Source organism: Squalius cephalus (assembly GCF_949319135.1).
Source record: "Squalius cephalus genome assembly, chromosome: 4".
Taxonomy (NCBI): Eukaryota; Metazoa; Chordata; class Actinopteri; order Cypriniformes; family Leuciscidae; genus Squalius; species Squalius cephalus.
Window position 1 is genome coordinate 12,638,577 of NC_137125.1, and position 16,187 is coordinate 12,654,763.

The following is a 16,187-nucleotide window of genomic DNA, read 5'->3' on the forward strand; positions in this document are numbered from 1 at the left end:
CAAGAAAAAGGAGAAACTACACATCAATTCACCATTGCACTTTTTAGACAGACAACACAAACCAGATTAACTGGAAACAAAAGAAAAGAAAATCAAAAATCCGAGCGAGACAACAGCGCTGGCCGGGCCGCTCGCACTACTGCCAAATGTTGCAGCACGTCATGCCCAACCTATCCCAACACGAAGATATCACGGGTCAGAATATAATCAAATCAATCCTAGTGGGATAATTGTTCAATACATACCGACGATGATGATTCTGTTTACCTAGGTGAACTGTAGCTGGTGCACCGACGCCACTAAACAACCCAACACGAAGATATCAAGAGTCAGAGTATGGTCAAATCGATCACAGTGGAATAAACGCTCAATACATACCGAAGATGACGATTCTGTTCACTTAGGTGAACTGCAGCTGGTGCACCAACGCCACTAAACGACCCACGCCACAGAATGCTGCAATGATACACATTATAAACGCACGCACCCCAACATTAAGCCCACGTGAACGCCACTCACCTGAATAAACCAGCCAACTCCAACCTATCTGCTCCTGTATCAAATGGTCCAACTGATTTGCATGCTAGCTCCCAGTCTATACCAGCACCAACAGAGAATATTTAATAGTCATATCCTAAGAAAATAAATCAACCGCAAACACTTACACATACCTTTTCCCTGCAGCACGTCGAGCCGGAATGACAACACAATAGGGTGGGTGTTACAACCGATCGCATCACAACACAGGCGCAGCCTACTTAAATACGCGTAGCTTGAGATTTAATGTTCATCACATGAGCTTATGTTATGTTCTTCTATCCTCAGCTCCATATGTTCCTGTGTGTCCTGCTTGCAGTACCCTGGATTTATGTACCATTTCAAATAAATAAGGTTTTACTGTACTTATGACCTTATGCTGCGTTTCTTTCCGAATGAAAAAACAATGTTTGTATTTAAAATACAATTAGTCGCATAATCTTACAGAACACAAGCTGACTTTATTTGCTAAGTCAATAAGTAGTATTTATAACATTGAAAAATATACTAAGTGTAATCGCTATACATTGAGTCACAAAGTTGGACATTAATTGAAACAACTACAAAAACCGTGTCTTATCCTGTAAAATGTATGCTGACATATCATTAAAGAAGAGAAGGAAGGCTGGAATACATTGCACAACGTGATCTCCAGGCACACCACCTGATGGGACAATCTCAAAGGTCACGGTGAGGGTCAGGACTTCACAGTCCTGGCAAGGGCCTAAAGGGAGAAGGAATACACACGTGCACCATAGGACTAACACCACTCACTAGCAATAATAACTTAAAGTAAACAGCCGCATAGGACTTCATTTAAGAAACATTAATTCTGTACAGACCATGAAGGGAACATCTCTCGTGTCAAAAGTCAGTGCGGATCATAGACCATGTCTTCATTGATCTGCCTAAATCAAAAGAGAAAAAAATAAACAGTGACACACACACACACACACATTAATTCCATAGCACTGCTAATACTTACCGGTAGGGCTGGGCAATATGGCCAAAAAAAATTATCACGATAAATTTTTTTTTTATATCAGTCGATATCGATAATTATCACGATAAATGTCAAATCTTTATTTCTTTCAAGTTTAAAGACAAGTGAAAGTTGTAGAAACCAGAGCGTGAATTGTGGTTTTAAACTACTCTTTGTCAGAACATATCATGGCAAAAACTTGCCAAACAGGTGAACATTTCACAAATCTGAGGTAGAACATTCAAACATTTGTCATTTATCCTTAACAAAATAAATATCTTAATAGAAAAAAATTATTTCTTATTTTCTGCATGTGCTAATCTTCATTTGGTAAAATGTAATATTCTGACTGTTTGAGTTTTATTAAAATTAAAACATTGGTCATCCAGTATCATGCATTTAGATCATGAAAACCAGATAAAAACCAGGCATACAGTAGCACCTCACTATCATGATACACATACAAAATGAGTCTTATGGTTTCTATGATATTTGTATGAAAAACAGTAGCCTAAATACATTATTAAATACTGTAATTATATTCCATTAGTCATTTAATATATTGTCTACATTCATAATGTAATACAATTCAATATGTATATCCCACATTTCATGGTGCAGTTAATATTACTAGGCTAACGTTACAGTAAATCCATGGTAAATGATGGGAATTTGTAGACGGAAAAGCCTTCTGACTGTATCGTTGCACACAGTGTTTCTCCTGTTTGTCAGCGCTGTTTCATCTGCCTTTAAACTGGTTTAAATCACGGAAACGTGTGTTCTTCGCTGAATTTAAGCGCTTCTCACTGGATCTCGTGACCGAGACCGATCAGAGTAAATGCATCTGACTTTGGTCCGGTGTGGCGCGTGGTTCAAATGAGTGTAGTTCCGCTTTTGGCACGTAAACATTATCGAACAATTATCGAACTCTTGATATCGATTTATCGAGAAAAATTATATCGCGATAATTAACGTTATCGTTTTATCGCCCAGCCCTACTTACCAGTGATAATTTCTTATCATTTGGTTTTGCAGACAAGCTGACAGAGAGCCGGACAAGAACTCGAGGGTGTGTAGCTGCCATTTCCCTCATGGCAAGGAAAAGGGCCCATCCCTATTTCAGTGGTCAAAAGATGCATCTCAAAGTGGCCCCAGCACCCAGATGGCAGTAGAGGTGTCAGCAGCGGAGATGGTAGAAGAGGTGTCAGCAGCGGAGATGGGAGAAGAGGTGGCAGCAGCGGAGATGGCAGAAGAGGTGGCAGCAGCGGAGATGGTAGAAGAGGTGGCAGCAGCGGAGATGGCAGAAGAGGTGGCAGTAGAGGTGGCAGCAGCGGAGATGGGGGAAGAGGTGGCAGCAGCGGAGATGGCAGAAGAGGTGGCAGCAGCGGAGATGGTAGAAGAGGAGGCAGCAGCGGAGATGGCAGAAGAGGTGGCAGCAGCGGAGATGGCAGAAGAGGTGGCAGCAGCGGAGATGGCAGAAGAGGTGGCAGTAGAGGTGGCAGCAGCGGAGATGGCAGAAGAGGTGGCAGCAGCGGAGATGGCAGAAGAGGTGGCAGTAGAGGTGGCAGCAGCGGAGATGGGAGAAGAGGTGGCAGCAGCGGAGATGGCAGAAGAGGTGGCAGCAGCGGAGATGGCAGCAGCGGAGATGGTAGAAGTGGTGGCAGCAGCGGAGATGGCAGCAGCGGAGATGGCAGCAGCGGAGATGGGAGAAGAGGTGGCAGCAGCAGAGATGCTTGAAGAGGTGGCAGAGGATGTGCCAGGGCTCTCCCAGTACCAGGTCCCACACAGTAGCAGGATGCATGCCCTTTATACTCCAGGAGGCCTAAGTGATGCTGAGATGAAAATGGAGACTGGCCTACCTGACATGGCCATGTTCAGAAGGGTGGTGGGGCTGGTCCAGCGGTTCCAGGGCTCCATCATATATGCAGCTGGCTGGAAGGTAGAGGGGATGACTTTGGAGTCCCAGGTTTTTATGACCCTGATGAAGGTGCGTCAAAATTATCCCCATCTGCACCTAGCCAAACTTTTTTCTTGTAGTACTGCAACTGTGTCAAATGTTGTAAGAACACTCATTCATGTGTTACACACATTATTATTCAAGAAAATGATGGCGAATGTGCCCAGTCGGCAAAAAAAACAAAATAGCATGCCCGAGTCATTCCTGCCCTCTGCCAGAAACTGCCGGATAGTTATTGACTGCACCGACATTAAAGTGGCAGCTCCTAAGGACATGGATGTGGCAAAAATGGTGTACTCTGCATACCGTGGAATGTACTCCTTCAAAGTATTGATTGGTGTTGCCCCCAATGGAGTCATCACATTTTGCAGTCAGCTGTTCCCTGGGTCTGTGTCAGACAAGGCCATTACAAAGGACTCCGGCTTGCTGGAGCAGCTTGTACCAGGACATATGGTCCTGGCTGACAAGGGGTTCCTGATTTCCGACATTGTTCCAGAAGGTGTCAGTGTTAACATACCACCATTTTTGAATAATGGAAAGTTCTCCGAGAGTGAGGTCAGGGCCACAAGGGAAGTGGCAAGAAACCGTATCCATGTGGAGAGGGCCAATGGACGGTTGAAGGACTTCAAAATACTTCAAATAATCCCCTAACAGCTAAGGAGCTTGGCCAATGTGCTAGTACAGTTGTGCTGTGCATTAGTAAATTTGCAACAGCCGCTAATCAAAGAGGTAGGCAGCACCCTTGCTGACACCTAATTGTTGACATTCCCTTCTATTTTCTCCCTCTGCTATCTCACCTTTTAATAAATGAGTACTTTATTTTGAAATTTATGACAAAAAAATGAATCTGGCTGAATCTCTCTAACACACCTCTATGACCAAAAATGTAACTAACTTACGGTAATGTATTGGTAAATAGTACCCTGTTAACATAATACAACAGATTTTAGTTTACAAGAACTGTAGTAGTACAGTCTGTATCTGGATCATTGGCTTCCCTGATTACAATAATAACTTATAGTAAACAGCCGCATAGGGCTTCATTTAACCCTCTGGGTGAATACAATAGTGGTCAAATACTGAAACTTGAGTCTTATATCTTTTTAATGATGTATAGTTTGTCAATGTATAACATTAAATCTGATAGTAATTTTTAACTAAATTAAAAAAAAAAAACGCTTCAGTGCGCCGACGCACTGGTGAAGCTTAACAGGTTAATTAGATTCAGACCAGGGGTGTGACATAGACACCCCCCCCAATGACTAAAGGGCCATCAAGTGAGGCAGCCTGCTCAAATAACAAAAGAAGTAGAGGTTCAAGATTCAAAGGTTTTGTTTTTCAATCTGTTTTATTCTAATTCCTCTGTGGAGGAAATAAATGTTCTAAATTTGCTCTAAGCAAATCAAATGTGAGCTGCTGTGCCTTGGTGAAACGGTGTTTGTACGTGAAGAGCTCTTTTCCAAAACGCCATAAACCTAAAAAGCTGCCTCAAAGATCCACCAAAAGTAATGATTATGAATATGTAAAATATTGCAATAAGACATTTTAATTGTTTATTAACTTCTGGCAAAGATGAAGTTGACGATAGGCTATTGACTCGCGATCTTCGCAGTAGGCTAGTGAACGCACCGGAGAAATGCACATTTATTAGGCTACATAGTTTTTTGTTTTGGATGGTTTTGTTTAGAACCAGCTTTCTGTAAATATATTTAACATTTTTTAGACCTGTGAGGCGAGTAGGCTACGGTCTGGTTCATGATGATTTAATCTCCAGTTCAAGCACGTTATGTTGTGATTGCTACCCTATATTTACTTTTTAATGTATTAAATGTATTAAAGGAAATTTGTTAAAGGGGGGGTGAAATGCTATTTCATGCATACTGAGTTTTTTGCACTGGTAAAGAGTTGGATTCCCATGCTAAACATGGACAAAGTTTCAAAAACTAAGTTGTACGTTTGAAGGAGTATTTTTGTTCCAAAAATACTCCTTCCGGTTTGTCACAAGTTTCGGAAAGTTTTTTTCGAATATGGGTATGTGTGATGTCAGATGTAACGGAATTTCCTTATATGGGTCCTAAGGGCACTTCTCCGGTAAGATCGCAGCCGCGCGCGCACTCGTAGACCAGAGCAAGAGAGTGAAAGCAGTTCGCCATCAAAGCGCCCTGCCCGGCTTTAGGGAAGTCAATGTCACCAAAGAAGTGGGTTTTTGGTTGCCAGGGCAAGACAACCCTGCACAGATTCCCAAAGAACCCAGCGTTAAGGAACCCGTGGATGGAGTTTGTTTTTCTGAGCATAAACGGAGTTGTGTAAGACTGTTTGTTCCCTGCATTTCGACAATGATAGTTTTATAAACAAAGCCCATATCGACGGATTTGCAGATCGTCTAATGCTTAAGGATCGAGCAGTCGCAATGATAAAGGTTCGCGGTCGTGCGTTGGAACCGGACGGTGAGTAAAACTGTTGAACATATGTCTGTGTGTTGTCACTAGCTCGGCGCGTTAGCACAGCTAAGCTTCGCCCACACGGCCCGCCCCCAGCCGCTCGGTTTTTTCCGGAAAGACTCGGTACAGCCGATTTTTCTTTTATAAATATAATAAAACAAAAGACTTTTTGGAGATATGAAGGATGCAATATTACTCTATAGGTACTCAAGATTAACAGGAGATTGAGTGAAAATGAGCATTTCACCCCCCCTTTAATGAAAAAAATATTAAAATTAAGATACAATTAATACAAAACGAAATTCGTTTTAAAGAAAGGATTTGTACTTTCTGTTTTGAGGTCTCTGTGAAAGTTTGAAAGTCTTTTAGTGCGCTTTCAGAGCGCTCGCGCACATAATGGAGAACTTTCACGTAATATTGTTTTTTCCTCATAAATGCGAACACGAAAAATAAAAGACAAAAGATTTTTTTAAAAAGACAAACCGGGGGGAGGGGGAGGGGGAGTGGGGGGGAGGGAGGGTGCGAGGCATAGATTACCTAAACTATTTACCATGTGAATAGCGCCGGGGGCGGGGCGGCCTCAGCTCATTATAGAGTTAATGAGGGAGAAGGAAAAAATGGTATCTCTCCTTGCTTTCAAACGGATACCATGAGTTGAAAACATTTGTTTTTTATATAAATTACTTCATTTAAAAGAAGAGATTTCAAGCTTCATAAAGACATATCTCACGTGTCTGTGTGAGAAGTATTCGCTGAGTTATGAGTTCATTTTCGGATGCGTTTCAGAATAGAATTCACTGAGAGAGAGGAGGCAGAACGCGCATCATGTTTATTTTTCTTTATTTGGCGAAAAGCACAACACTTTGTTTTTATTATGAGTATACACAAAAATAATACACACTTAACAGGATCGATTGATGTATGAATAAAAATTTATATTAGTATTTTGATTTTTTTTTGCACTGATAAGGAAAAAAACGAGCCTATCGCGCCGGCGCGATTGTCGACCTCAGGGGGTTAAGAAACATTAATTCTGTACAGACCGTGAAGGGAACATTTCCTTTGGTTATCTCTTGTGTCAAAAGTCAGTGCGGATCATGGACCATGTCTTCATTGATCTGCCTAAATCAAAAGAGAAAAAATAAACAGTGACACACACACACACATTACTTTCATAGCACTGCAAATACTTACCGGTGATAATTTCTTTTTTTTTTTGCAGACGAGCTGACAGAGCGCCAAAAATGTAACTAACTTACGGTAATGTAATGGTAAATATTATCCTGTTAACGTAATACAACAAATTTTAGTTTACAAGAACTGTAGTAGTACAGTCTGTATCTGGATCATTGGCTTCCCTGATTACAGGTACTGACAGGAGACGCGACGGGAACGCTGATCCACGGTCTCCCAAAATGTTTGGAATATGAACAAAAGAACTGACTGTATACACTCACCTAAAGGATTATTAGGAACACCTGTTCAATTTCTCATTAATGCAATTATCTAATCAACCAATCACATGGCAGTTGCTTCAATGCATTTATGGGTGTGGTCCTGGTCAAGACAATCTCCTGAACTCTAAACTGAATGTCAGAATGGGAAAGAAAGGTGATTTAAGCAATTTTGAGCGTGGTATGGTTGTTGGTGCTTCATTGGCACCATTTATTTTCAAGCATGTTAATGGCATATTTTTATGAATGAAGACCAGTATCACTGATATAGCTACTTATGTCTCGATGAAAATTTATTTTTCCAAAATTTGAAACATTTATTAGGCTTAAAAAAATATAACAACTTTTAATTTAAGTGAACTTAAAACAATCCTCACTTAAACTCATAATAAATGTCATATTTACCTGTACCTTTCCTGTCTAACCGATGTGAATTATATAGAAATTGAATACGTTTATAAAACAGTTCGCACTGCATAAATTATAAATGAAAAATAGATTAATCCTTAAGCGTTGAGCAGTTAGTAATTTTCTCTGTTCCCATTGTTCTTTGGTTAACTTTACTAACAGAGAGAATTGCTGTCACTTTAATGCCCGCCGCTGCTGACAGGATCTCATTCTCTACTCTTTACTTCCATTTAAGATTGTATTTAACTCATTTGACTGTTCTTGTGAAGATACTCGACAAAACTGACATTTTGGCATAAATGTGTGTGTTATCGTTCAAGCGCGAAAGAGAACTCGATGGCGCGCTGTCGACTGCGATCCTGGCGCGCGTCTTTCTATGTGTGTGTGTGTGTGTGTGTCAGTGTGTGTTTCAGGAGGACATTCACTGACAGCGCGTTCTCTTTTATCTTCTCGCGCATTGATAGTTTAAAACATTTGCGTGAAGGAGAGCATGATCATATAACCCAAAGGATGACAGAAAGAACGGACGCTGCAATAAATATTTAAACACGTTAAAGCTGGACAAAAATTAATCGCATGCGTTTACGTTGTCATACATTGCTGACAGAAAATGCTGCGGTTTAAAGTGGACTCGTTTTCATGGTAGGCCTACACAGAATGTTTTTGGTTTTTTGTAAGCTACACAGAATATTTAATTAAATATTAAAATTAAATAAGTCTGAAGTTACCAAGCAGCAGTTAGCGTTAGCTAAGTTATCAACAGGTGTAGACAGAAAATATGATTATCCTGACCTGAGCTAATTTACTGAATCAACCAACTTACATCTCCTTTCTTTCTTTTCATCCATGATGACATTAAAGTCACCTGTTGTTGTTTCTGGCGTTTCATCACTGTCTGTGCCGCAACCGCTGCTTGCTCATTAGAACATTCAGTGAGCTTTTACACAGGCTCGGTCCTGCTCCTCCGTGGCAATGACTGCGTGCGGTTAAACATAACAAACGAATTTGAGTGGGGGTGGGGGGGACAACGGGATTTTGGAAAGTGTCCCCATAGGAAATTACGCCCGTGGGTAGGACATCATCCCCAAGTTTCATGAACTAGCGCTCCTTTCACCGACAACATATAAATCTCAATCACACTGTGTTGCCAGGCCCCGCCCTGCTCCGCTTCTGATAGGCTTGTAACGTTAGTAAGAGCTGCGTTCCTTTCATATGATTGGTAAGTGAAATCAATTGACTCGAAAATATTAAACCGCATGCAAGTTACAATTTTTTTTTTTTTCTTCCTCACGGCCGCACGCCGGAGATCCTTTATACTTTAAGCCCTGCGCACAACCATTTCTAGGGTTTACAAAGAATGGTGTGAAAAGTGAAAAAAATCCAGTATGCGGCAGTCCTGTGGGCGAAAATGCCTTGTTGATGCTAGAGGTCAGAGGAGAATGGGCTGACTGATTCAAGCTGATAGAAGAGCAACTTTGACTGAAATAACCACTCGTTACAACCGAGGTATGCAGCAAAGCATTTGTGAAGCCACAACATGCACAACCTTGAGGCGGATGGGCTACAACAGCAGATGAGTCTCGATTTCTGTTGAGACATTCAGATGGTAGAGTCAGAATTTGGCGTAAACAGAATGAGAACATGGATCCATCATGCCTTGTTACCACTGTGCAGGCTGGTGGTGGTGGTGTAATGGTGTGGGGGATGTTTTCTTGGCACACTTTAGGCCCCTTAGTGCCAATTGGGCATCGTTTAAATGCCACAGCCTACCTGAGCATTGTTTCTGACCATGTCCATCCCTTTATGACCACCATGTACCCATCCTCTGATGGCTACTTCCAGCAGGATAATGCACCATGTCACAAAGCTCGAATCATTTCAAATTGGTTTCTTGAACATGACAATGAGTTCACTGTACTAAAATGGCCCCCACAGTCACCAGATCTCAACCCAATAGAGCATCTTTGGGATGTGGTGGAACGGGAACTTCGTGCCCTGGATGTGCATCCCACAAATCTCCATCAACTGCAAGATGCTATCCTATCAATATGGGCCAACATTTCTAAAGAATGCTTTTAGCACCTTGTTGAATCAATGCCACATAGAATTAAGACAGTTCTGAAGGTGAAAGGGGGTCAAACACAGTATTAGTATGGTGTTCCTAATAATCCTTTAGGTGAGTGTATATATTAAAAAAAAAAAACTATTTACATATTATTTACAGATTCAGTCCTCTCTACTGACCAACACTGGGAGAACGTGCTGCCGGTAAAAGCATAAGGAGGTGTTGTCCCCACGCAGGGTCTTTGGCGATGGGGATGATGACTGCCTCCTTCGTAGTCCACACCACAAAAATGGGTGGGTCCTTTTGAGGGCATACCCCTGCCCCTCCACACACAGGCAAAACGATGGGACCTCTGTGACAGCCTCTGTGATGGTGTTGTTTCGCTGGCTGTAAGGGCACTTTACCTCCAGCAGGGCAGATGGCCCAACCAGCCCATCAGGTGACGCTCCCAGGATGCCTGATCGGCTCACAAAGAGTCCACTATCAAGCACCTCCACCTGATGAGCCATTTTAAAGGCTTTCACCCCCTCTGGCTCATTCATTACGCCCCAGTTGACAGCGAGGACACCATCCAAATTCTGTCCCCCAAGCAGCCGCTTCATGAGGGATGGACATGGAGCAGAAGATCGGCGTGAAAGCACAGCGCCAAAATTACTGGCTGTCAACCAGCCCTGCCTGTGCTACTGCCACTGGGGATTTGCCCGTTGCCCCACAGTGGCTGTTAGGATGGCCAGGCGTTGATCCTCAGAAAGCACCAAGGATAGGCGGTGGGCCGGACGTCAAAAATACGAATTTAATACTTACCTCACAGCTGTGTAAGTTTTTTTTTTGCTGAGGTCATGTAATAAAATCGTATAAGTACTACAGACATTGTTTCCAACTTTGTTGTATGCACATTTGACGCAAAATGTCCTTACAAACTCTTACTTTTTTAAACCGGCAAATAAGCAGGAGTACTAATCATAACGTTAGAAAACCTCCCGTTTCCTTGACAACCAATGTAAATAATGAACACAGATTCTACAGCGGAGGCAAAGTAATCTTTGTCAGTGACCACGAAGCTGCGTTCTTGAAATTTAAATGTTGCTTTAATCATTAAAAATGTAATTTTAGTAATGTAGTTCAGTAATACTGAGGTAAAAATGAGGTGTTTTATCCATTTAGCCTCAAATGTAAAAAGCCCTGTAACCCCCTTTTCCCAGACAAGTTGGGCAAAGTTTGTTCAATGTACACACTTATGGGTGAACCTGAAAACCACAGAGAGTACAGTAGCTGAAAAAGCCGTATTGGCATTTAACTTAAACTCCGAAGACGTCCAAGATTAAAACTTGTAATATTGTGAAATAGTATTACAATTTAAAATCTTATTTGAATATGTTTCAAAATGTAATTTATTCATGTGATTTCAAAGATAAATTTTCAAAATCATTACTTCAGTGTCACATGACCCTTCAGAAATATGAAAACAGTTTGCTGCTTAATATTGTGGAAACTATAATTTTTTTCATGATTCTTTGATGTATAAAATTTTCAAAAGAACAGCATTTATTTAAAAACGAAATATCTTGTAACATTACACATGTGACATGTTTTAAGGTCACTTATAATGCATCCTTACTGAAAAACAATTCTGACTAATCAACACATTTTTGAACGGCAGTGTACATTCAGTAGGTCATTATTGCAATAAACACTATCAGACTGATCAACAAGGTAGGCTATCTTCATTTACCAGTCGAAGACGGAGCCACTTTCTGCTCTTATGTTTACTCCGTGCACTGTCAAGGGCTTCATCATATTTGTCGTGGTACCGGTCTTTGCAGCAATTATTTTACCGCAAATACTGCATCGCGCGCTGTTGGCATCGAGCCTGGAGAAATGTAGCCATACTTTTTATCGACTTTTCCACATCTTTATGGTATTGTGTGTGTGTGTGTGCTCGCGTCTCATATGAGTATGTGCGTGAGTGTGTGTGTGCTCGCGTTTCATATAAGCATGTGCGTGGAGTCTCGTGTGTGTAGAGTTTGCTTCTATGTGCGTGAGCGACTTTAGGTGTGTCGTTGTGCATTTCGTATTTGTTTTATCAAAAACTAATAAATTATAGTTTTTTTTATTTAAAATAAAAGGAAAAGGAATTTATAAAGGAAATGTTTACTGTTCATGTTTTTTTTTATTCTATGGAAAAACCCCATTTAAAAAAACAGACCGCCATTACATTTTTCCTCTCGCGCAACAGACATCACTCGGTTAATAATGAGTTGTACAACACAGAATAAAGTACAAGTTTGAGGCGAACTTGCTTACTAGCTAACTTACCTTCAATTTGGTTACGTTGTCTTGCTAGTTACTAAGTTAGCCTAAGCTTGGTAGTAAAGTTAGTTCTTGGCTAATACGTTATAGTAAACTCAGGCTAAGTTTGCTGTTACACTCTATCGTACTGTCAATCACTAGAATACACCTTTTTTTGTGCAGGAGAGGTATCCATGGAATTCAATAGTCCCGACTTTGTCCCTTCTGTCTTTTCATTCTCAACCCAGTGTGAAATAAACAAAGGTGATGCAAAACTTGAGAGGTAAATATCGTCAATTTTGCATTATTTAGTTGCTAACTGGGATCACATTGCATGCATCAATATGCAAAGAATGTATGGCAAGTAATGTCACATCTTTGTTGTAAATATAATTTGTTAGACCAGATCGTTTTTGTGTCTACTAACCAATTAAACTGTTTTGGACTGATTGTTTGCTCTCATCTTTGATATCAGATTTAAGAGGAAAAGAAAAAGGGATGAACCCACCCACAGACCACCAGACCAAGTTACTGATAAGATTGCATCAGAATCTGTAGGAGCTTGCCTGTCCTCAGATGACTGCAGAATAGAGCCTGTTGCTGGTCCTTGCATTGGTAAGAACTTCTCATATCTTAACTAATGGCAGTCTCTAGGCTTGTTCGGCGCTGCGCAGACCATCAGTTTATGACATCAAAGTAACGCAAGAGCGATAAAAAAACCTTTAGGAGCCGTCTACTCTCTAATCACTCTTGTGGTACTTTGATGTCATTCACCGATCGGTCTGTGCAGCACAGGTTCAATTCAAACAAGCCTATTATTAGGATGAATCAGGTCATTCTGTTTTATATTGTTCAATACAACAGAACTGTGTTGTGAATGAAGTTGAACATTATTCTGTTTAGCACATGCTAAAACATAAGATGAAAACATCGTATCAAATAATTGAGAAAAGCTAAACTAAAACAAGTGACAATGTATCTTTTATAAGTCAATTACAATCTAATCTCTATTTCAGAAGCCACAGTCCCAAAGGTTCTCCATGATGATCTGAAACACAAGTACAGCCAACTTTCTACAGAGTGTGACAACCTGCGTTTGGACATAAAAAAACTGAAATCTGAGAATGAGGAACTAAAGACAACACTCAGAAAAACACAATTTTCCTTTAGCTCTATCAAAAGCAAGGCAGTGCATGTTCTGTTTTTCACAGGTCTGACAAGTGTAATTTTTGAGTGGTTGATTAGCAAACTTAAAGACAGTGTAGAGGTTGTGCATGGCTCTATAAACCTGGAGGATCATCTACTAGTCGTCTTACTAAAATTAAGATTAGGACTCAGCAACAAGGATATTGCTTTCAGATTTAATGTTACAGAATGTGACATCTCTAGAATTTTGAGAAGTTGGCTCCCTGCTATGTCTCTGGCTTTAAAATGGCCAAGCAAGCTTGCAATATTAAAGAATATGCCAAAATGTTTTAAACCCAAATATAAACGTTGCAGGTGCATTATTGACTGTACAGAAATTTTCATCAACAGACCCACAAATTTAACCTCCAGAGCCCAGACGTACTCGACTTATAAAAGCCACAACACTGTTCAATATTTGGTTGGCATGTCACCTGCAGGAGCCATTACTTTTCTGTCGGCAGGTTGGGGCGGGCAGGTTTCGGATAAACAAATTACAGCTGAGTCTGGATTTTATGACCTTCTAGACTAGAGCATAATGATGAGATACTAGCAGATCGTGGTTTTACCGTTAGAGATGAGCTTGCCACACGTGGTGCCACCCTTAGGATCCCTCACTTTACCAAAGGAAAGAAGCAGCTCTCTGCTCAAGAAGTGGACATATCAAGGCGTTTGTCTAATGTGCGAATACACATTGAAAGAGTTATAGGTAGATGGAAAATTTTTTAAATTCTGACAACTGTTATTCCACTCACACAGGTTGACCTCTTAGATGATATAGTGATTGTGTGTGGAGCATTAACAAACCTTTGTAAATGTATAGTCCCAAGAAGATAGCTTGATTTAGATTCCACTTATTGAAGAGTTTTTTTTTACATTGTTTTTGTTTTCTATTTACTTGGTTTTTATATGATCTCTTTTTATCGCCCTCTTCATACTGTGTCTTTTTTAAATCAATCCATCAACTCACACAGGTTGACCTCTTAGAGTATATAGTGATTGTGTGTGGACACAAACCTTTGTAAATGTATATTAGTCTCAAGAAGATAGCTTGATTTTGATTAGTTCTTTATGTAACTGTTTATTTTAAATAACATAACTTATTGCACATTTAAGTGTTTTTATGTAAAATATTAGTATTGTATTAAATAATTTGCTTCGAAGTACATTTCATTCTGAGTTATTTTTTGCACTGATCACAATACCAATCCACAAGCTTTCTTCTTACTCTGGCACATGTGTAGTGAAAATGATTCTTGCACTTTGCACAGTCAATCATCATCCCAAAGTCTGGCCTTTGACAGTGTGAGCAGACTGCAGGTGCTTGCATCAGTGGATCCATGGTGTGTGTTAACAGCTCAGGCAAAACTCTGCGTTTAAAGAACACTTCAGCTTTAGGCAGGACTGCTTGCAGCATTTCTTCATCTCTGGTGATGCGGTTGATGGTAATATCTTGCTTTGTCCAAACCACGAAGTCGCAGTACTGGGCGTTGCATACAAACATGTGAAGCTGAACTTGATGGTAGTATTCATGATTTTTCTTTAGTTTAAGTGCTTTGTCTAAGCAGAACTGTGTGTCCTCACTACTTCCTGTCAGACCATCACGGTATTTGTATGGGCACTTAATCTCTACAGTTGCTTTCCCACAGCAGGTACAGTTTGCCATTCCATCCGGCGATGCTCCAAGATGTGGTTTGTCTGGCCGCACAACAAGACCGCATAGCTCCACGTCAAAGTTGTGATGTTGTGCTTTCATTATTTCTGTGTATTTTCTTCTGGCTGTGTCCTCCATATCTCTTCCCCAAAGTACTGCTGGGACATGGGACAACTCATGTTTGTTGTAGTGCATTACCTGTTTTACAAGGTTTGTTTTAGACTCTCGGTTACTACAGTACATACACGATGTAGGGTTGTGCTCGTTATCCTTCCAGTTCTGTGTGTGTGCCAGGCCTGAGAGTGGGCCTGATTTTTAGTCGCTAGCTCAAGGTTTACACACTGGTCATTCGTTAACTGCTTCCCCAGATTTTCGAAGGTCTCTTCACACCTCTCTTGTAGTTCATTTTGGCAGAGGCATCTCAGATTGGCATCATACAGAGCTACGAGTGGCTCTGGCAGGTCTCCGGTCTCTGTTTCAGATTCTGATGCGGAGTCTGTGTCACTGAAGTCCATGCTAGTGAGCACAGCTGCATTAGGTGCCAATACTTTCAGGTCTGCAATGTCTTCATCTGTCAGTTCTGAATACACAAAATAAATGTTAGATAACTTATTTTAATACAAACTACAATCAAAGCTGGTTACATGCCATTAATAGTTACAAGGCACTGATTATAACTTTAACTTTTTATTAACAAAACTGTTTTTACATTAATTACACTACCGGTCAAAAGTTTGAGAACATCCCCATTTTGTAGTTTTATTGAAATATAAGTAGTTCAAGTCCAGTAAATGATACAAAAGTAAGCAGCAAACTGCCAAAGTTAAAAACAACATTTAGGTATTAACAGGCTGTTCCAATGTGTTCACAGATTGGGACACCTTGTAGAGTAATGTAGAGTAAATGTGTTTTTGCATCAATCATTTACTTCCATTGCTTCAAAATAATCAAAACTCAGAAATAATGTAACACCTTGGAACAACATGTCCTAATACACCCTCAGAAGCTTTATTAGTGCAATATTGCAACTAGTCTTTTTTCATTAATTGCCCTTTTCATTTAAATAAAATAAAACAAATTAATACCTGCTTGTTATATGTACGACCTGATCTTTTCTACATTCAGATTGTGTCTACCTTTTACATTGTTCTTTCTACACTTTACTCTGACTGGCTGCAGTTGGGTGTCTGTCCTCTTAGCCTTTCTGAAGCTGAT

General features: G+C 40.5%; 1 protein-coding gene across 3 annotated transcripts; it reads left to right on the forward strand.

Annotated features, from left to right (window-relative positions):
• Positions 1–2,703: 2,703 nt before the first annotated feature.
• LOC307157419 (uncharacterized protein) lies at positions 2,704–10,476 on the forward strand. 3 transcript variants are annotated; one of them, XM_079869355.1, is made up of 4 exons: positions 2,704–2,975; positions 3,015–3,134; positions 3,207–3,289; positions 10,397–10,476. In XM_079869355.1, exons 1-4 carry the CDS (start codon positions 2,709–2,711, stop codon positions 10,398–10,400), a joined length of 474 nt encoding a protein of 157 aa, XP_079725481.1. In that variant the 5' UTR covers positions 2,704–2,708; the 3' UTR covers positions 10,401–10,476. The 3 variants fall into 3 exon arrangements, with proteins under 3 accessions (XP_079725481.1, XP_079725480.1, XP_079725482.1); XM_079869354.1 differs by having other exon boundaries at positions 2,704–3,134; XM_079869356.1 differs by having other exon boundaries at positions 2,704–3,068; positions 3,234–3,289.
• The last annotated feature ends 5,711 nt before the right edge of the window (positions 10,477–16,187 follow it).

Excerpts from the sequence above, each read along its gene's own strand:
- LOC307157419 (XM_079869354.1), top strand. The coding sequence starts at position 2,709 with ATGGTAGAAGAGGTGTCAGCAGCGGAGATGGGAGAAGAGGTGGCAGCA. Across the intron at positions 3,135-3,206 it reads CAGCGGAGATGGCAGAAGAG|ATGGCAGCAGCGGAGATGGG; the intron begins GTGGCAGCAGCG and ends GCAGCAGCGGAG.